Raw genomic sequence first — 22,935 nt, 5'->3', positions numbered from 1 at the left:
GGAAAAGAAATACATAATTGAAAATGGGAAACGAACGGATAATAGAAGAATTAAGTGGTCTATACTACTATACGGCTGCCTGGAAAAGGCAGCCGAAGCTGCCTCTTCCAGGCAGCTTCGTCATGCAACGTCGTCACGCAACTACCGTCTGCATGACGATGTCTCGAATCACAATGGTGTTTAATTATACGAACTGAGAACTATTCGCTGCGTCAGCCTATAACAGACCCCCTCGTATACCAGCCTCATAAACAAGACACTATATATGCAAACCTCATATGAATTCACTTAATTCACCTCTTTCGGTGAAGGCTGATATTTTCTATGTGTCCCATATACTACTAAAGAATGAAGCTTCGGCTTCTTGCTGGCTGCAGCCATATGGTACAGTGGCTATAATGGGGAAGTGTATTGGACGCGCCGGCTCTCCCGGGGTGCTTTGCGAGGAAACTGCCAGGTGGCGCTGCCACACGCTTACACGTCGGCCGCGACGGCGGCTAGCAGCCGCAGTGCAAGGGCGCTGCGTAGAATGCGATAATCCGCGCGCGAAGCCCAATATGCAATAACAAAAAAGAAACTTCGTAATATATATTCTCGCTCATGCATGGCGGTAGAGTAGCAATGCTAGCTAGCCCTTTTGGAATTGAAAGGCGCCAAGGTAATAATCTGATTAAGCGCGCGTCAATTGTAGAATGTAGCTTGCTTTAGCCGGTTTACTCCCGCTGACCCTTAGCGAACGCAAAGCAAGAAAATTCCCAGTGGTAACTCGGAAGCAAACATTTTATTTTTTGACGCACTGTATACGCAAACAAGTCTTTTTTGAAGAGTGGCTCACAATCCGTTTAAAACAAACCATTCTCAGTCATCGACGATGTTTTGCTACGCGACGTACCTGAGCTGGTGTTTTTTTTTTTTTTTTTCACAAAAAGTCGTTTAAATTGTTCACAATCAGTTCAAACCGAACGTTGTCAGCCTTAGGTTATTCTCTGCTAAGTGACGCGCCTGAGCTTCAGGTGCTTCTTTTTTACACAGGAAGACGCTCTCTCTTTGTTGAGTACTTTCGTGTAGAAGTGCAAACGGTTGACCAAAATAATTTTGTGACCTGGTTGGTAAGGCCATGCGGTGCACAGCCCAGTATGACGTCGCTTTAGTGCAGGCAGGAGACAAGCTCGTCCAAGCTGTCACTGTGCAGCTCGTTGCAACTGAACCACATCGAAAAATGTAGTTTCAAGGGCGTCTATACAAATGAGAAGTGCTTCTCCGAAGGGTAATGAGGCCCCCATTGACGCAGAACTTGGTGAACATCGCCACCTGTTCGATGGCTTCGCCGGCGGCAACAAGGAGCTCGTCAAGGGAAAGCGTCAACCTTTCCCTTTCCCCACGAACCACTTACTACTACTGATTAGCTGCTCGAACAGAGTGCGACAGTGTTGGCCTTTCCAGACGTGCGCGCAACACGCTTCGCATAACACGCGCCGGCACCGCAGCAACATCGGGTAGCCGAGAAGCTCCGAGTTCACGTCCACGTTACCGGCACGCTAACTCGCCGCACGCCGTTTGCCATTCGCGGGCCGCCGTTCGACAGCGATTTTGCTCGCGAGTGACGAAATTTCCTTGCCGTACGTAGAGAGGATGAGACCGGGACTCATTTGTGCGGCAGCCTCACCGCCGCTGATCGCTCGACGGCGCCGATATCGTCGCTAGGCCTTTTCCGGTTCCCTTCAAAGCGAAAGCGGACGGTGCTTCGAAATGAATTACCCACGCTCACAAGCCGCAACATTTTATTATCGTTGTTATCGCTCTTCGCAATAATTGTACACAAAGAACAAAAATACGCTGATATTAGCGGCGCCGTCGGCTACGATGAGAGCAGAGCCGAGCCGGTCGCCTCCCGTCGGTAGCCGTGCACTCAGCTGCAGCCGATGTTTTCGTTGCCGGTGGCAGAGGTGCGCAGCTTCGCGGTCGTCGATTGGCCCGTTGATCGTGCAGCGGGCGGGGCGCCGGCCGAACTGTCGTCTACTTTGGACACCTCTTGCGCGGCAGACTGGAGACCGTATCGTCGACCGCATATGTGCCGCTAGCATGGCTAGCGTGGACGTGCCTTAACCGGAAGTAGGCAGTGTTTTGAGAAGCGCGTTGGCGATGACGTGTGTCACGTGACATTTGGAGCAGCAATCGGCGAGGAGGAGAGACCCCGTAGCGAAGGAAAGAGCAAAACGAGCGAGGGCCGTGTTTCGATCATCAAACGCGCGTAACTCCGCTATTACGGCACCATTTCGAAAAATTCTCGCGGCTACGTGTTCGTTGTAGACTCGTGCACAACTGCAATACCACAACTATGATGATGATGATGATGATGATGATTTATTGGCATCCCCTTTGAAACGGGCGGCGCCAAATAGTCACCTAGCCTGCTTTATGTAATCAGGTATACTATACTGTTCTTTATCTAGCATTTTTGTATACCTCTCATTATTTTTATTTTTCAAAAATTTACCTTGTACAGCTGCCTATGATTTTAAGAGATCAGGTCGTATCCATCTTTTCCCTGCTTTTTTTTCCACCAGTACTCTAATCGTCTCTTGCTGATCTCTACGGCTGATCTGTTTATGTTTCCTTCCACTTTAAACCCAAGCGCTTCTGGGAGTTGCACGTTACCTACGGTTCTCGCTGGGTGGATCCCGTCGCATTCCATTAGGATGTGCTGAGTGGTCTCTGGATCTTTACTGCAGCATACACATGCCTCATCTAGTTCCGAATATTTGTTCCGCTATGTTTTGGTTCTTAGGCAACCGGCTCGAGCCTCAAATAGCAAGCACTGCCCTTTGTGTTATCGTACAGATTTTCCCTTCTAATTTCTTTCTTCTCATTCTTGTAAATCTCCATTGTCCTTTTCGTTTCCATTCTTTGCATCCAATTCACGGTCTCTATTTCTTCACTTTCTTTCTGATGACCCCTGGTTGTCTATTTACAGTTTCGATTATCCTCTACTTGGTTGCCAACTTCCTTGACCTCTTCCTCCATTCTGTGTCCACGCTTTTCATGTAGAGATACTTGTGCACTTTAGCCGCCCATTTATTTTCATCCATGTTCCTGAGCCTTTCTTCAAAACTAATTTTGCTTTTTGCTTCTCTGACTTCAAAAGAGGACCAACCCATGTCACCATGCATTGCCTCATTTGTCGTATTACCGTGTGCTCCCAAAGCCAACCGGCCTACTGATCTTTGGTTAACTTCCAAACCGGCCAATATATCCGATTTTAAGCATATAATGGCATTTGCGAATGTTAGCGCTGGCACCATTACTCCTTTCCGATTCCACGCACCACCTCATACTTATTGTGGCCCCACAGGGCTCTGTGTTTCATTATTGCTGCATTCCGCTTCCCCTTTATTTTCAGATTATCTTGGTGGTTGCTTGAGTAATTCTTTCCTTCGTTTATGTGTACGCCGAGGTACTATATTGCTTCACTATGGGTATTACTGCTGTTGAATTGACACCACGAAGTTACTCGTGTGTTCATTAAAGATCATAATCCCTGATTTCTCTGTGCTAAAATTAAGGCCTAGATTTGTCGCTGCGTTCCCACAGATATTCGCAAGTATCTGTAAATCTTTTTTATTGTCCGCTAGTAGCACAATGTCGTCTGCGTACATCAGTCCAGGGACCTTCTGTTGCACCATTTGTCCATTACGCATGTAGGATAAATCAAAACCTAATTCGCTGTTTTCCAGTCGTCTTTCTATGCCCTTGACGTAAAGCGTGAACAACAATGGTGACAGAGGGCATCCTTGCTTCAATCCTTGGTGAATTCCCACCATTTCATTTCCTTTTCCGCCTTCCCATGCCACTTGTACTTGGTTGTCTCGATATATCTCCCTCAGCAGCTCCACGAAATCGTCATCTATGCCTTCGTATTGAAGAATATCCTACAACAATTCCCTGTCTATGTTGTCATAAGCTCCTTTAATATCTAGAAATGCTATCCATAAAGGTCTTTTCTGAGCTACTGAAATCTCTATGCACTGAGTTAGTACAAACATATTGTCTTCTAAGCGTCTGCCTGGCCTGAACCCATTCTGTAGTTCCCCCAATACACCGTTTTCCTCCACCCACTTCGACAGTTCTAATTTTATGGCTTGCATTGCCATTCTATATATCACCGACGTTACTGTAACTGGCCTGTACGAGCTCGTCTTATCCTTATATCCTTTGCCTTTGTAGATGAGGTTCATCTTGCTTTCACGCCATCCAACGGGAACATTCGTTGTTCTAATCACTTCCTCTCAGTGGCGTAGCCAGGGGGGGGGGGGTTCAAGCCCCCCCCCCCCCCCCCACTTACCCGCCCTTTGTTTTCGTCGCTTCGCGCTGACATAATTCATGAAACCGGTGCTACTATCACAATTTCATTCCTGGGCGCTTCCGTTTGGTTGGTAAATTTACAGCGAATCATGTCTACATATGGAAAAAACTGTCACGGTGTTTGTCAAGGCTTTGACACTCTGTGAAGTTTTGCGCGAGAATGTGGCGGCCGCATTCTGAAGCAACAAATGTGCAACAAATGAAGCAACAAATGCGGCAGCCGCATTTTAGATGATGGCGAAAACGCTCGAGGCCCGTTTACATAGATTTAGGTGCACGTTAAAGACCCCAGGTGGTCGAAATCTCCGGTATACATTTCCGCCGCTTCCCTTCGGGTGCCGGTTAGGCCGCGCTCGCGCAGGATCTTAGGCTACGTTCACACTTGGTCTCGAAGCTGTAGGAAGCGGCGAAATCTTGCAAAAATCCGCCCGCCTAGGCGGCAAAACAGGCAGAAAAACAGGCTGCGAGCCAAATCAGTCTCGGGCCGATTTTTTCGCCATGGCGAAGCGGAAACGCGGCGGAAAGTCGTTCTGCTTCACTGCAAGCTACACTAGCATGTAAACAACCGGTCGTAAAATTGAACATGGCACCAGAAGTGTAGGCTGTATGCTGATCGACGCGATCAAGAACCAGCCCTTGCTCTACGACAAGAGTGGCACTAAAACGTACTGTCGGCAATACTCGCGATAGTATTCAACGTCGCGCGACCGGAGGTGCGGCAACGAAGCCTTGGCGTGACCCAACTTCTCGCGCTTTTGCAAAGCCAGGCGAACCCACCACCGCCGTTTCCGAGGTGTCCGCGTCTTCCGTTTATTCATTGTCCATTTCTAGAAAACAAGTAGGTAGAAGTATAAAAGCCATTTCTTCTTCCACTTCCACGGCAGACAATAGTTAGGCAGATTCCTCGTTGGCGCTCCATAATTCTCCTCGCACGTGTACGGTATGTTGCAGAAGTCGCGGGGTGCTTTCTCGTCACGTTACATGGGCTTGCCAAAAACCAAAGGTAGCGCCAGTACAGAAAACACCAACACCGGAGCAGTGGGAGGCTGCGCTATCCTGCTCGAAGCCTGAAGAACAGCTCAAGCTGATCGACAGAGCTCGCAAGATGGCAAAGGCCACAGGGGCCCTGGACTGAGGGCCCCTGTGGCCTTCAGTCCACGCCGGGAAAACTCCTTTGAAAAATAAAGTTTTTCATTCATTTCATTCATTCTCGTCGCGACGATAGATTGGAGCGTAGGTCTCACGAGGGACGCGCAGGCTTTGGCGAGCCCCAACACAAGGGCCAGCCCGGGTTTTAGCTGTGGTGTTCCCGTTGCCCCTTTGGTGTCCTGGAGGCGCCGACAATACGAAATGATGAAATGTTATTACAAATTGTAAATAAAAGCTATTAAAGAAATATTCTCACGCCTAGGCACCAACCTGTGACTCAGCGCTACCGCGCCCGTCTGCGGAGAATTACGGAACGCCAACGAGGAATTTACCGAAGGTCGCAGATGACACGCGAAGTTGCGTAAAATGATCACTTTTGATGACGGTAGTGGGTCAAGAATGAACATAGCGCTCTACATAATGCGATAATGAGCGCCACCACGCCGACAAACGTACGCAGACTAGATGGAACTGGACGAAAACGGCAGCGGCGGCCGCGGCGGTAGCAAAACAAAGGTAAACAACTTGGACAGGCGCGGAAAAAATTTTCCGGCCGCTTTGGCCTTTCCGCCCGCTTGCCGCTTCCCAAGTGTGAACGTAGGCTTAGTCTGCGCGAGAAACGTCTCTTGTTTGCGATTGCGCCCTATAGGGAAGGCTGGTAATTACTGTTGTGTGGTTGAATCCCAAACCAGCAATTACGGAAGGCTGGTAGTTGCTGTTTTGTTGTGGAATCCCAAACCAGCAATGTACACACGAAAGGGTTGATGACAGCAGTGGAATTCCACCGACTCGCAACAGAATGCACGAAACAGAAAGCCGACAAGCATGAATTACTGCTGTGCGCAGTACAGCGTAAGTGAACTCTTGTTGCAGGTGCTGACAGTTCTCGTCGGAGTTCACGCGTCCTGAGAAATTGATTATGTGCACTATGCACTGAACAAGACCGGATTTCATTCCTGCATCACTAGTACTCCAATCAGTCGAGATTCTGTGAGGTACAAGGCAGCTTCCTGTTTGCACCGGCCTAAGTGAAGCAGAAATGAGTTGCACGCAGTACTTAAAATGCGTACACGTGCCATATCTATGGTGTGCGGTGAAATATTCTGTACAATTCTGAATCTGTTGACGTAAAGGCAAATGACGCCTGCACGCTCGCACACAACGGAAGACACAGCGGCCCATGCACTTGCCGCAGGAAATGCAACCCTTTCGTATGAGGGAGCAGGGCGACGAAAGCTTCGAAAGAAAAAAGAGCCTTACGCGTTTTTGCGCGTATTTAGGTTTTCTAGCGCAAAGACGCAGCGAACAAGCTATTTCTATGGGAGTAGGTATAGCCTGGTCACACGTGCATTTTCACGCGTATAGCCGTCCTTGACTTGTGAAACGCACTTCGCCCCGACGAGGACGACGCCATCTACGCGTAACGGAGATCAACGATTAACGATGTCTTCTCCGATCGGGCGGGTCGTCTCAATGATGCGTTTTCGAGACTTGTCTACTGAATGTCTTTGATATACATGTATAGAGTGTGCTGAAACTACCAACATTTATTATCGATCGCGTGACCTAGAGGAAACCAGAAGCTTACACCCCCCCCCGGTCGGGCCGGTGAACCCCCCCCCCCCCCGCAAAAAATTTCTGGCTACGCCCCTGCTTGCTCTATGGCATTAGTCAGCAGTGCCTTGCTTTTTGGACCGAGGTTTTTGATTAGCTGTATTGGGATTTCATCGGGTCCTGCTGCCGTGTTGTTAGGGACATTTTCTGCTGCCTTTTTCCAATAAAAGCTTTCTATGCTAAATTTTGATCTCTCAGGCCTCTCTGTTGTTGCTGGATCTGTTGTCTGAACTACGCTTTTCTCGTGCCGAAGTTATGCCTGATAACGTCTGTGATGTACCGCAGCGCATCATCGCCTTCATAGATGTTACCGTCTTCATCCTTATAGCCGTTTGCGAGTTTCTAGTTGGAGCTCCGAGTGCTTTATATGGTTCCAGAATCTTTTTGGGGCACCTTTGTCTCTTTTGTGAATGTTATGCACCCAACGTTCACTTGCGCATTTAATTTTCTCTTGCACGAGCTCACTCGCAACCCTTTTCTTTTCTCGGTATGTATTCCATCTAAGGAGCAGCTCTCCTTGTAATCCCAACTTTTTGGCTTCTCGATGAACCCTAGATGCCTCTTAACGCTCTTCTATAGCTTTAATTTCCTTGTTCCACCACTTACGTGGTTTCCTCTTTCCAATCCAACAATTGTTTTGCCGTGTCCGCCTTATTTCATGCTGCATAACCTCCACCAGTTCCTTATATTCCCGGACTGCTGTAGGAAAAGCCTCAATTTTCTTCTCTATGTTGTTGCGATCTCTGTTATTTGCTCGTTATTCATTTTTAAAAACTCTGAGGCTATTGGTTCATGTTCTGCGCTGGTATCTCGCCCAAACTTTAATGCTAAACGTCTATGATCGCTTCCCAGGTTATTTTTTCCATTTTCGTCTATTATCATTTGGTCTAGTTGTTCGTAGACCATTTCTGAGACTAAGGCGTAGTCGATACTGACTGCCTGTTTCCGCATTGCCACGTTACCTGTCCATGACACTTATTCTCCCTGTTAACTACTATAAGGTTCTGTTCATCACACAAATCCAGCACTAGAGGCCGTTGTAATCAGTATATCCGTCTAAATCGTCCATGTGCGCGTTCATATATCCCACTAATATCACCTGGCCCGAGTTACTGAACTCATTAATATCGCTTCTAATGCAATCGACCAATTCCTTAATTTTTTTCTGCTATCACTACCTGTCCATAGGTAAGCTACTCCCAGCCACGTCTTTTTACCTTGCCATGTGCCACTAATCCATAAATGCTCTTTACATGTCTCGTTTACCCTTCGCCACTTCAGACCAGGTTGGCCACGTTCTCAAGGGGATCGCGGACGACGCGTTCAACTTGTTGATCTTCAACAATGTGTCTACCATCGACGTCATTGTCAAGGAATGCCGCCGCTTTGAGCTCGCCAAAAGTCGCCTCGTCATTTCACAGTTCTCCCGGCTCCCTAACACGGCTGCGACGTCGTCCTGCGTCGCCCTTACCTCTTCACCCCCCTCCGATGAGACCGTCACGCGTATTGTTCGCCGCGAGCTCGAGGCTGCCAGTCCTGCCACGTTCCATCCGCGCCCACTTGACCCCACCATTGACCAACCAGCCCCAGCGATCTCCCTCATTCAGGAGGTTGTGAGGCAAGAGTTTGCTAACCTCGGTTTTCCTGCTGCCTGCTCTGCCTCCCGACCTGACGCCCGACTGCTGCCGACAGCTGCGCCTCGCAGCGATCTGTATTCCCCTCTCAGATACCGCAACCCTACAGAGGTGGAGAACTCCGGACGACAAGCCCATTTGCTTTCGTTGCCACCGCATTGGCCACGTCGCTCGCCACTGCCGCACTCCTGGACATCACCGTATTCGAGCTACTTTTCCCCGTCTCCTCGCCCATATGCCGACCCTCGCCGCTACTCGCCTCACCGTATGCCTTCTAGCTCTCACGTATCCGTCGATGACAGTCGTCCCACTCGCTCGCCGTCACCTCAGCGCCGTCGGTCCCCGTCGCCCCAGCCGCGCCGCTATTCGTCGCCGACCAATTATGGACCCTCCCGGACGGAAAACTAGACCATGCAGCTCCTGGGGTAGCGCTGCATTATTCGTCGTATCAAAATCCTCTATTGACGCTCCCAACTCACCAGAACTTACTTGATGTCCATGTCGACGGTGTCCCTTTGACGGTGTTAATAGATACTGGCACCCAGGTGTCCATAATTAGTAATAACCTCCGTCGTCGACTGAAGAAGGTCCTCACGCCTGCTACTAGCCGAGCCGTACGCGTCGCCGATGGCAGCACTGTTGCCGTCACTGGAATATGTACTTCCCGTATAAGTATCACCAACCGCCACGTTCCAGTTCTTTTTACAGTGCTGACCAATTGTCCCCATGACCTAATCCTTGGACTAGACTTTCTTACGGCGCATTCAGCTTTCATCGACTGTTCTACCGGTACCCTTTACCTCGAACTTCCTCTACTCGCGCATATTCGTGCTGAACAGCCGAACAACTTTACTACGACCGCCTTCGTCCGCCTGCCGCCTAAAACCTTGACTTTCGTCGATTTGCTTTCATCTTTCCCTGTTCCCGATGGGGATTACGTCGCTTCACCTGTTCCTGATGTCCTTTTGATGCGCGATATCACTGTGCCCCACTCCGTTGTAACCGTCGCCGATAACTGGACATGCCTCCCCGTCGTCAATTTTGGCCTAACAAAGCAAGTTCTACCCCAAGGCATATCGGTTGCAACGCTGCGTGCTGTAGGAGATGACCACGTCATGGTGTTTTCAGTGGACGGCTGCTCCGATTCTTCACCATTTCCGCAGGATGCTATTTGCCTTGAAGCAACCTTTAGTCCCATGATTGCTGCGGACCTATTGCCCGAACAAGCAGCAGCTCTGTGTCGCCTTTTGGTTTCTTAGCAAGACATCTTCGACCTCAACAATCGACAATTGGGCCAAACTTCAATTGTTAAGCATCACATAAATACTGGTGATGCCAGTCCTATTCATCGTCGGCCATATCGAGTTTCTGTTTCAGAGCGTAAAGTTATTCAAGATGAAGTGCACAAGATGCTTGCCAAAGGCATTGTTGAACCCTCGTCGAGCCCTTGGGCGTCACCCGTTGTGCTTGTTTAAAAAGAAAGATGGCACGTGGCGCTTCTGCGTCGATTATCGTCATCTAAACCGAATAACCAAAAAAGATGTCTACCCCTTGCCTCGCATTGACGACGCCCTCGATTGTCTCCACGGTGCCAACTACTTCTCATCAATAGACCTTCGGTCTGGTTATTGGCAAATTTCTGTGGATGAAAGGGACCGAGAGAAGACCGCGTTTGTCACCCCTGATGGTCTATATCAATTCAAAGTTATGCCATTCGGTCTATGCAACGCCCCAGCCACATTCGAGCGCATGATGGACTCTTTGCTTCAGGGGTTCACATGGTCAACATGCCTTTGCTACCTAGACGATGTTCTCGTATTTTCGCCTACGTTTGAGACACACCTTGAGCGCTTATCAGCTGTTCTTCAAGTCTTCCGCGAGGCTAGGCTCCAACTAAATTCCTCGAAGTGTTACAGTGCTGGGCCACCTCTTCGACGCATCCGGTATTCAACCAGACCCGGAGAAAATTCGTGCTGTCACGTCTTTTCCTGTACCTCAGTCTGTCAAAGATGTACGAAGTTTTGTAGGACTCTGCTCCTACTTCCGACGGTTCGTTCAAGACTTCGCAGCGATTGCCCGACCACTTACTGATCTTCTGAAGAAGGACGTGCCGTTTACGTGGGGTCCCGCTCAAACTGCCGCGTTTGCCCACCTGACCAACATTCTCACCACGCCGCCTATTCTGGCCCACTTTGACCCGTCCTGCCCTACAGAGGTCCGTACCGATGCCAGTGGTCACGGTATCGGAGCCGTCTTAGCCCAACGCCAACAGAGACGCGATCATGTTATCGCCTACGCTAGCCGCCTCCTCACAGCAGCGGAGCGCAACTATTCGATTACAGACCGTGAATGCATGGCCCTCGTCTGGGTGGTTTCTGAATTCCGCCCGTACTTGTATGGCACGCATTTCTCTGTAATCACGGACCACCACGCGCTCTGCTGGCTTTCCTCACTCAACGATCCTACCGGCCGGCTTGGTCGCTTGGCTCTACGGCTACAAGAATATTCCTATGCGGTAGTCTACAAGTCGAGCCGCCTATATCAAGACGCAGACTGCTTATCACGCTATCCAGTGGACGAACCACCCGCCGACCCTGACACCGATGCCGACGCTTGCATTTTCTCGGTTTCTCAGCTGCTCAGCTGCCACAAGTCGCCGACGAGCAACGCCGTGATGCCACCTTGCGCGCCATCATTGATCGTTTGGAATCTTCGCCTTCTGATTCGTCCCTTCATTTGTTTGTTCTCCGAGATGGTGTATTATACCGCCACAACGTCCGCCCCGACGGTCCTGCCCTACTCCTCGTCATTCCTCGGCATCTCCGGTCAGCTGTTCTCCAAGAACTTCACGACTTACCAACGGTAGGTCACCTCGGCGTCTCCCGCACCTACGACCGGATTCGCCGACGCTTCTTTTGGCCCAGGCCTTGCCCGCTCCGTCCTGAATACTTTGCGGCGTGTGATAAATGCCAGCGCCGGAAAAACACCATCGACGCTCCCTGCGGGGTGCCTTCAACCGCTCGACATTCCTTCGGAGCCGTTCTTTCGCGTGGCTTGGACTTACTTGGCCCTTTCCCTCTATCACATCTGGCAACAAGTGCGTCGCTGTGGCGACAGATTACGCCACGCGCTACGCCATCACCAGAGCCCTTCCAACAAGCTGCGCCACAGATGTCGCCGATTTCTTTTACGCGACCGCGATTCTGCAGCATGGAGCTCCACGCCAACTACTCACTGACCGTGGTCGGACTTTCCTTTCTAAAGTCATCGCCGACATCCTGCAGTCCTGCCTCAACCAGGCACAAGCTGACTACGTCTTACCATCCACAGACGAATGGTCTCACGGAGCGTCTCAATCGAATCCTGACAGACATGCTTGCAAAGTATGTCTCGTCTGATCCTACTGATTGGGACATTGTCCTACCGTATGTCACATTTGCTTATAACTCTTCACGTCACGACACTGCCGGCTATTCCCCGTTCTTTCTGTGTTTGGCCGAGAACCCACATTTCCACTGGACACAGCCCTTCCCTCCGCCGCAGCAGAGACCACCGAATATGCACTTGACGCAAACACCAGAGCAGCCCAAGCACGCGAAATTACCCGCGCTCGCTTCCTGACCTCCCAAGAGAACCAACGGCGTATGTACGATCGACATCACAGAGACGTTCACTTTTCGCCTGGATCCCTGGTACTCCTACGGTCACCGACTCGTCACGTTGGCCTGTCCTGAAAAACTCCTGTCTCGGTACACAGGACCATATCGAGTGCTGCGTGCCGTGACTCCAGTTACGTATGAAATCGCCCCAGTCAGTACTAGTGCCTCGTCTGCCCCGTCTTCCACTGACGTTGTGCATGTAGCACGCCTAAAACCGTACTACCTTCCTGCTCCCACTGACATTTAGACGCACCGAGACGGTGCTTCTGCCGCCGGGGATAATGCTACATGCATATTGCGTGTTTCTTCCGGACGATGCGCGCGGGCGCCAGACGAAGAAGACGAACTGCTCTTGGCTCTCGAGCTGTCGGCTGATCTGGCCAGCGCTGCAGCTACCTTTTGTAAATATACTTGTAAATAGTCTCCTGTACTATTATTGCGATAGCAATTATATGGACACTCAAAAGCAGATTTCTGCCGTGGGCCGTCGCCGTCGCCGTCGCCGTCGCCGTCGCCGTGAGGTTCCGTATGACGTCATTTGGAGATGAAATAGTCGCCGATAAGTGGTTCTTGAGGGAAAGGGAAAGTTGACGCTATCTTCTGCAGCCCTTGAGGGAGCACGGCTCAGCGCCAACGGGGAGGGTAAGTGGGAGCGAAAGAAGGGATAGAGTGGAGTCGCCATGGCTGGGCGAAGCAAAACCGGCAGGCATAGGCGGCACGTATCAGGCCGAGATGGAAGGCCTTGGTGTGCTGCAGAGTCTGCAGGGGTGTTGTGCCAGGCCGGTCAGGCCCGGGGTGGGATGGGAGGCCGTGAGGCCTTCCCGCTTGTAGAAATGTCCTTAGAGGCGTGCGGAGAGCCCTGACGAGTCAAGGAACTCCACGACGCCTCGAAGTGCAGAAAGGTGGTGTCGGCCGGGGAAGAGGAGATCTTCCTCCTTGCCAGAGGGGAGGCCCAGGCGGCGGAACTCCTGCAGGAGTGGGCCCCGCTGCTGGAGGTACGCCGGGCAGGCCAGCAGGAGATGTTCGATCGTCTCCGGCTCCCCGCAGGAGCTGCAGGCCGGGGACGTCGCTCGTCCCAGTCGGTAGCTGCGTGCTGCCGTCCAGCTGCAGCCGATGCGGAGCCGGAGAAGGAGCGAGGTCTCCCTGCGAGCCAGGCCTCGCTGGGGGAGTGGTCGTGGGGGGCATCCCAGTGCCACCCGTTTGTCTGGGTGGTGGGTCGCCAGGTGTCGCCGCAGCCTCAGTCCAGTGAAGTCGCCCTCCGTCACGGCCCGACTGAGGGGCACAGTGGTGTGGTGGGCGTCCTTCGCCAGGAGTCGCCGCGCGCCGAACGCTGTATGTACGAGTGAAAGAGCGCGAGGGGCGCGTCTTTCACGGGGAGGTGAACGCACGGCGGAGAACAAACGCGCGTTCTGCGCCGTGCTCGCTTAAGGGCTGCAGAAGTAGGCGTCTCTTTTCTCCTTTACAATCACCATATATGTAGAGCAAACGCGCCTTCTTCAGACGCGCGAGAGGCCGTGGGGGAGGGGGAGGGAAGGGAGGCGACGTTTAGCTGCGGCACCAAGTGCTTATTTATATCAGAGGCTCCGGCAACAGTCACCAACTCCGCACGCATTTTGAGCTAAGGCGTTCAAAACGCCGATGGCGTCGACAACAGTTCTGCGTGTTGCCGATGCTGCTGCATGTCCAAGTTTATACAGCTGATAAGCTAATATCATTACTCCGTATAGCTCTCTACAAGTTTGCTATCGCAATTGATGCTTCGCCTTTCAGGTGAAACTGCGACAACTTTTCCTTCGTTCGCGTAACATTTTATTTCTGCTGTACTGAAACAATATTTTTTTTTTAATTTTTCAATTTATTAGTTCGTTCTTGGTGACCCCTACCAACCAGTGATTCTGGCGCAAGACTGTGCAAGCTAGCTATGATGTCACGCGGAATGGCGGTGCTGACTTGAACGCGGCATTTTCATCCGAGCTTTTTTTTCTTGCACGTTTGCTCACAGTGTGCCATGCGGTTCACTTTAAATTGTGCCTGACCTAGCGCACGGCATTGATTGGCTAAAGGTGTGAGTGCAGGTTTTTTTGTTATTGCGCAATTTCACTGGGGCTACGGCATCTGACGCGCTGTCTCTCGTCGTGACGATAAATGCAGAATGCTCCGCGAAAAAACGTCGCGCTATGTTCGTTCACTCTCCGTAATACAGGCTCCGAGTGTACGACGGGAAGCTATATTAGTAAGTCAAATGTTTTCTAAATGATACTGTGGAGCATTGTTCTCTGTCTGATAACTGTTGCATATGAATCTTGGTGTCGCACGGAATTGCGAATGATTCTGTGAGAAGGTTTCGCATATTTTGCTATACATTACGACTGTGGTACTTTTCAACCATTGAAACATGTTTTGTTTTGCCAAGTATATTGGTTACACTATTCTAGACGAATAAAAGTGAAGTTGCTTTTGAAACCTCCTTGGCACTGTCATTTATTTCCATCCTATTTGCTCACCTTCCCAAGGAACCTACTGGAGCAATTGCCGTCAATAACAGCCTAATTATGATCAAATTAAGACATACGCCACTCTATAGTTTAATGAAACGCTGGCTCTTCAGCTCAGGCGAGTCGCAAGCTCGCCTCAGCCTCAGAAAAAAAATAACTGCTGGCGTAGCGGTCGAAATGCCCGGACGCTAAAGAAATTCAAACAATCGCGCCCAAGCAGCATATGACCTCGACGTCATTTGTATTTCCGGGTTGTGACGTCGTACGTTTTCCTTTTTTTTTGTCGCCACCACACATAGGTGGCGACGGCTACCGCCCGCCGCCATTTTCTTGACATGTGGGCTCTTATGCAAGTTTCGCTACCAGTTTGCATGTACCTTGCGAGCACAGCGAAGGATGAAAGAGCAAACGCGGAGCGCCAAAGGGGGATGAAAGACGCGAGGAGGACAGTGTAGGAGGATGCGCAGCGGAGCCATGAGGCGGAAAGAGGAGGAGGCGGGTTATGGCGAAGGCGTGAGAAGAAAAGCGTAGTGTGGCGAGATGGCGCCAGAGTAGCGCGCGTCATCTGACGGCTGCTGTGAACCGCGCCCACACGCTGCCTCTTGCGATCTCTCGATTAGCAAGGCAGTCGCGCCACACTTCGCTTCGTTTGCAATGTGCCGCACGAGACAGATTGTCCACGCCAGCCAATATATCGCGAAATGAACCACGTATGGAGCTGCGCTCAAGTATTAGGGAGTATGGTAATCGTCGATGAATTTCTTTTTTTTTTGCCTTTTGTGTTCGGGCTTCATTCCACAAGTGGGGCTAATAATATGTTTATGCCACGTCACGTCGAAGCGCCACGCACCTTCATCACCGCCACCTGCTCTGTGCGCCCGACCGGTCGGTCGTCTGGGATCGGTCGTCTGGGGCGCTGAAATAGTGGCGCTATGATGCAGTTGTTTTTGTATTTCGCGGGCTTTCTTTAAGGGCAAGTACAAAAAACTCCATCAACGGGATTTAGTCGCAAACACTTCAGCTGGCTATTTTTAAATGCGATCTACAACTTTCATATTGGTAGTTTCTTGCTGCAGCTAATATTTGAAAAGTGAGGCTTTTACTTTATATGAAATAATTGACTTTGCAAAATGAAAAAAATACCGCAGACTAGGTCGTGCGATCCTCAACACCCCCGAGTTCGTTTCAGCCCACTAGCACACGCCGTCGTTTTTAAGAACTTCGTTAATTTAGCTTGGACACGCTGTATATAGATCTGTCCTGTTTTACACAACCGAAGGGAGTTAGCCAGATGTATCCACAAAACATACATGCATGCATGCATGCATGTATGTATGCATGCATGCATGCATACATACTGTGAAGTTGAAGTTAACTTGGCTCGGACGAATAAAATTTGAAATCCCTACTTTTACAATTCTCTGAGAGATATTTCAATTTCAATGCATGGCATTAATATATAATTTGTACAGTTTAGGAAAATTAATCTGTCTGTTCTGATTACTAAATTACACAGTAACTGTAGTTTCAGAAACCGTATCTAAAAGTTCAGGTTCCCAATTCTTGGCCAATCCCCCGAAGTGGGTACGAGTCATGTGCTGAGAACATCATCATCATCATCTCGGGCGCTGGCAAAGCGGGCGCGAAGAGGGAGAAGACGACGAGGCAGAGATAATAGAAAACTTTATCATTCATTCGAATCGACTGCCTTCCTTAAATAGTCAATTATAACAAGTAATTAGAACACCAAGCAGAATTCATCTTCCTTTTTTTTTCTTTTTATCTTTTTCTAATTTTTTTAAAAATCCATTTTCTCCAAACCGCCCAATTCTTGGCCGATCCCCCATGGTGGGTATGTGCCATTTGTACTGTGGATCATCATCGTCATCATCATCATAGAATGTTTTGAGGCAACAACAACAACAACAGCCGGCCCAGTGAACGGGTGCTGTCTCTGTGTCTCCTTTATTCCATTACAATGACGCAGCCGACGAAAGCCCAGTCTTAAGGCGCTCCAGCCTTCAGCAACGTGCTGCGGAGCCCTTGCGTCCTCCGGCATCTCGCCGTCCAGGGCCCTTCTGGCGAGGGAACGCCGTCCACGCTTACCTTGTCATGAATGCCGCACCTGGGACTACCTGGATCTCCGAGCCACCAAAGCATGCCGTTCACGCTGCCTTGGATATGGATCCTCGCCGTCGTGGGTGCCTCCTTCGGTCAGTGAACGCCGTCTACGCTTCCCGTGATCTGGATCACTGCCCATGAGATCATCGAAATTTCAGCCAGCAAAGGATGCCGTTCACGCGTCCTCGGTTATGGCGCCGGCCACCCTACCGCCGTCGCAAGCACCCACCCCACCATCCGGGGACGGCGTCCTAGCCTCCTCGGTGGCTCTAGGGCGGGACTCTACCGGTGATCTCGTCCAAGCCATAGCCAAGCTGAATCACCAGCTCGCGCTTTGACGAACACCTTCGCATCCGTCGGAGGTTGCGCCGTTGCACGTCGCACTGAGAAAGCGCTTCGGTCCCACCGTCTTGGACCTGTCCTGCCTGGGAACGCCGTAGACGCTTCCCTTGACGAGAATATTATCATGAGCACTACTTCGACTCCTCAGCCACCAAGGTATGCTGTCCTTGCTTCCTTGGTGGTAGAACCGGCTGCCGCGACTACCACAACGACCACACTTTCCGTGGACACCGGCCCTGGTTCCTCGGGCAACTGAACAGGTAGCCTGGCGGAGTTGAGCCGCTGCGACTTCCAGGAGCCGGCTTACGTAAAAATACCGCCCTGTCACGGCTTTCAAGATGACGTCATCCTTTGGTTTTCACACCATCAATGCCTTGGGTGACCGGTATGCTTGGCCAGACCACAAAAGATGGCTGGTTGCAGCCAAAACGACTTTTCAGTGCCGCAAAGACATGGGACACCTACGAAGGCGTGAATGGCCTGAATGGAGTGCAGCTCTGATCGCTGCTTTCGGCCCGCTCATGTATGCCTGCGACGAGCCCGACCAGCACTGGTCTGCGGCCGGAGCTCCTGAGGAGCACCACCTTGACGCGGCCGTAGTTCCCAGCAACGCCTGGACAGAGAGGTCCGCAGGCTGCCCCACCGCAGACACCGGCTCCAACCCCAGACGGTGGGAAGTATATGGCGACCACCGCTCCTGCGTCGACCCGGGCGCGTATTTCCATTTGCTAGTAGGTACAGCGTTTGACCGCTGGCGCCACGCTGCGCCGCTCGCGCGTACCATGTTTCGAGCCGCCGCCGTTGGAACGGAGGAGGCGTTGACGGAGAAAAACGCTGGGCTGGTGGTGACTTAGCCTGCTGTTGGGATCGGTGGTATTATAAACGCATCACTGTTTTGATGATCCAAATGTAATCTCACTATCAGGGAGGGAGCAGTCTACCTGACTGGAGCAGTATTTTTTTTTATTTTGGGTGTTGCTACGCTGCGCTCCGCAACACCCCAACGACCGCCGCTTCGCGTCGGCGCCCGGCACCACGGCTGCCACCGTGGCGCCGGGGTTCAAGCGACCGCGCTGGCAAACAGTGAGAGAAAAAAAAAGAAAAGCGTGATATAAAAAAACAAACAAAAAAGCGTAGCCAGAGTGGGTTTCGAACCCGCGTACGCAAGATCCCGAAGCGAGCGCCGTAACCACTCCGCCATACAGCCACGCTTCGAAGGGTGGCATTTGTGCAAACCATATCATTGCGTTCGAGCGCCCCTCGGTGAACGGAACCACCTAGAAACGCGGTACGTGTGAGCGGCGCAGCGTGGCGCCAGCGGTCAAACGCTGTACCTACTAGCAAATGTAGTGTTGCGACCCGGGCGGCGCATCACAAACCGACACCACCACAAGCTCTGAACACGCCGAAAGTCACCGCTGCTACTTTCACGTGGCAGTCTACGCAACACCGTGGTCTACGCCGCGGGACATGATCCCTGACTCGTCGGAGCCACATCGCTGCATGTCCCCGCAGTCATTTGCCGAATTCGCGGCCATTCACAGCGCATGGGGGGAGTTGAAGTTGAAATTTATTTGCATCATCACAGTGCGGGAATGCTCGGGCAAAAATTGAAAATCAATTCACCTGAGAAGCGCCCGAGCCCCCATATACAAGGCATACAAAAAGGGCTACAATATACACTAACAAGGCATTTTAGCTGTTTATTATTGCAGGTCAACCTCTGGTGTTATGCAGTGTAATATAATACGAACAGCTTGACAATAATTATAAATACATAAAAAGCACTAACAGCAGTGGAAAAAAAGTACTGACATCATGGAATGAAATACTCTCGTGTGTTACGTATGCTGCACATTTCCACATGAATGTTTTGGAAAATTAGTCTGCTTAACAGAACTGAAAGCGCATGACGTAACATTTGCCGCGCATGCTGAGTACGACAAAATGGCACGTGCCAATACTCTTTACTGCGGAATGGATATACAATGGTATTCGTTTTCAGCGATGATATGCTAAGAAATTCGTGCTCGCAGTTATATACAGATTTTTTGTATCTCATGCATAGCAAATACTCGTAAAGTTTGGGCACGGGAACAACGTTAAACTGACGAAACAGTTCAGCAGTGTGTGCATTGTAATCAGCACTAGCGATATGACGTAACGCCTTCTTTTGTAGCACATGCAGTTTGCCAATGTTAGACGATGTGGTACTTCCCCAAACTAGGAAACTATTTAGTTAAGATGTGATAAGAACAGTGTGTTATAAATTAACAATTTTACGGATACAGGAAGGTATGAGCGAAATTTTGCTAGAACACCAACACACCTACTTAGGCGAGACATAACTGAGCTAACGTGAGGATCCCAGCTCGTGTTTTTATTGAAAAATATTCCTAGCGTTTTTACAGTATCAGCTATTTCAATGTTGCAGTTTTCGAACTTTATCACTGGTTGTACAATAAGCGAATATTGACGCGCATGGAACAACACAGCTTTTTTTTTTTATTTATTAACAGGCAATTTTCAGCGCTCCATATACTAAGTTTTTCCATAGTTTCGTTAATAACCAAGATCAGGTGTTGCATGTCGCTGCTTTTAAATAGGAGGCTTGTGTCATCTGCATACAAAATATAACTTGGATCGTTGCTGATAGTTGTTATATCATTAATATATAGCAAAAACAATAATGGGCCCAGGATACTTCCCTGGGGGACTCCTTATGTGGCCATACTTATATTCTTAAAAGGCCTTACTTATATTCTGGCAAGTAGACACGTGGTTTCCTATCGTCACACACTGGCATCGATATTGTAGGTACGTTTTTAGAAGGAGTGCTGCGATTCCACGAATACCATATAATTCCAGTTTTTCCAAAAGTATTTCATGGTTGATCCGATCGAACGCATTGGAGTAGTCTACAGATACATCGATGCACAATTCTTTGTTTTCAATGGACTCAAGAATTAATTCTTTTTGCTTTAGGAGAGCTATTTCTGTGGACCTGTTAGGTAGGAAGCCATACTGCGATGAAGTAATCAAGTTAAATTTCACGCAAAACTTCATTAGTCGCTTATAAATTATCTTCTCCAACCCCTTGGAAAAAATGGGTAGAATCGAAATTGACCTATAGTTAGCCATGTCATTTTTGTCACCACTTTTAAAAATCATGCTGGCTTTAGCTACTTGCATCAGTTTTGGAAAGTGACCTGAAGATATTGATAAGTTATATACATAAGCCAATATTGGGGCTGTTATTTCAACCACGTGTTTAATTAGAGCTACCTCAATACCATGAATATCACGTGCTTTGCTGTTTTTAAATGAATTAAATATGGCACATATTTCGGCCTCATTGGTTGGTTCGAGATACATGCTAGAAGGGTTCTTATTTATGGCATGTTTAGTCCTACTTGACCTTTGCGGAGCTGACACAACATCTCTGAGAAACGTATTAAATTGTTCAGCAAGCTCGAATCCCTCAATACGGTGACCTTGATGGTTTAGCTCTGTGACTGTTGCCGAGACCGGTGTGCGATTTAGCAAACTGTTGAGCTTATTCCACATCTGCGCACTATCCCTACATTGCTCTTTACTAAACTGATCGTGCAGAAAACAGCGCTTTTCATTTTTTAGAAATGTGTTAAGCTTATTACAATATTTTTTATAAATATCGAGATCCTCTGGTGACCTGGTCTTAAGAAATTTTTGGAACAATCTTGCTTTCTTTTTTATTCTGCGCCACGATGGATCACTGATGGAGGCCTGGCTGAAGGTCATTATCATGAAAGACCTGCCCGCACGCGCAAGACGCGCAAAAGGCCAGTCGCGCAACGCTCGCGGTTTTTCGTCTAGCGCGGCTGATTCAAGCGCAATGACGGAACTTGATCACTCAGCGGCAACACGGAAAATACGCACGCGACAGCTGAGCCGAGCAGCCGTTCATCGTCCAGAACCTGCTGCCGTACGTGCACACCTGCAACGGGATAATCGTCGGCTAGACGTGCGACCAGCGCGCTGCAGTCAGTGCCGCCCGCCAGAGAAGCTGGTTGTGCGCTGGACGGCTCACCAACGACGACCTCACTCCCTGGACAAGTTGCTTGGTTGCAAGCGCGCCGGAAACTTGCAGCGTGGCCGAGTGCGAAGATGAACTTGGCCTCGGGCGCTCGCAAATTGGGCGCGAAGAGGGAGAAGACGACGAGGCAGAGTTAATAGAACAGCGGGCCCAGTGAAACGGGTGTTGTCTCTGCGTCTCCTTTATTCCAATACATACATACATACATACATACATACATACATACATACATACATACATACATACATACATACATACATACATACATACATACATACATACATACATACATACATACATACATACATACATACATACACACACACACACACAACACATACATACATACATACATACATACATACATACATACATACATACATACATACATACTACATACATACATACATACATACATACATACATACATACATACATGTCGCACCTTTTGTGACTTTGCTAGCATAACACGACTACATTGTACAAACAGCTGATTATGATATGCAAATTGTGCAGGTCCAGACCCTGAATGTGACCGCAAATGCGCCAACGGGGGTCGCTGCAACGCTGAGAAGATCTGCGAGTGTCCGAAGCGATACATGGGCCGCTACTGCAGGACAGGCAAGTGTCATGTGGCGTCACTCGCTCACCCCCTGATGCGCTTCCTACCGGCAGCACGAAGATGTACGCCGCATTGTTTTTGCTTATCTGCGACTAGTCAAAATAACCGTGAAAATAGACTTAGCATCACAGAGCAAGTTTCCTCTGTCTGAGGCTTACACATGACACTGGAAGAGCAGCTAGGAGCAAATGTAAACCAGGGAAGGGCCGTTTGTATCTGTGCCACGGAGTAAAATGTAAATAGCGAAGGCACGAAACACTCGAATAGCTTGCGGCCGTTCTGTGGCATCACAAGCGGCTGGCTGCACTATGTTTGATAGTATGATAGCTTCTTGATTTTATGCTGTGATTGATAATGAGTCAGTTAACAGATGAATGGAAAACTGTGTCATTACTCAGTGTGTCATGATATGCGCGCCCACGAGAAGCTACTTAATGGCATCATCACTACTAAAACGATTAATAAATGGTTGCACCCCACTAAAATTTAGCATATAATGTGACGTTTGCAAGCAGCTCGGAACCATGGCACCCTTCTACCAGTAGCCGTACATGTCAGCAAAAATACTGTGAACTGTGTTTTTTTTTTTTTTTTGGTCAGCGCTGAACGTGAACGTGATTGGCGGACAATGAATAAGTGCTACATTACGCGCTAATAAGCTTCGCCTTATCATCATCATTATTATCAGCTTACATTTATGTCCAGTGCAGATCGAAGACCTCTTCCAGCGATCTCCAATTATTTATTTTATTTATTAGTATACCCTCAAGACCCAGAGGGCGTTACAGAGGGGGTGGGTACAATATAAATGTCCTGCGCTAGCTGATTTCAACTTGCGCCTGCAAATTGGAATCAATTGGAA

At 49.5% G+C, this 22,935-nt stretch overlaps 1 protein-coding gene across 2 annotated transcripts in view; it reads left to right on the top strand.

Annotated features, from left to right (window-relative positions):
• Nucleotides 1–22,935, top strand: part of LOC119434990 (protein shifted-like) — a 170,725-nt gene that overhangs the window by 53,280 nt on the left and 94,510 nt on the right. For both annotated transcript variants that reach the window (XM_037701975.2, XM_037701974.2), the window contains exon 4: nucleotides 21,968–22,072. In XM_037701975.2, coding sequence (XP_037557903.1) covers nucleotides 21,968–22,072 — 105 coding nt within the window. The remainder of the gene's footprint in view (nucleotides 1–21,967; nucleotides 22,073–22,935) is intronic.

This window comes from Dermacentor silvarum, unplaced genomic scaffold (assembly GCF_013339745.2).
Source record: "Dermacentor silvarum isolate Dsil-2018 unplaced genomic scaffold, BIME_Dsil_1.4 Seq365, whole genome shotgun sequence".
In the NCBI taxonomy this organism is placed as follows: Eukaryota; Metazoa; Arthropoda; class Arachnida; order Ixodida; family Ixodidae; genus Dermacentor; species Dermacentor silvarum.
The sequence above is the reverse complement of the archived record's forward strand: the minus strand, read 5'-3'. Positions and strand labels throughout refer to the sequence as shown.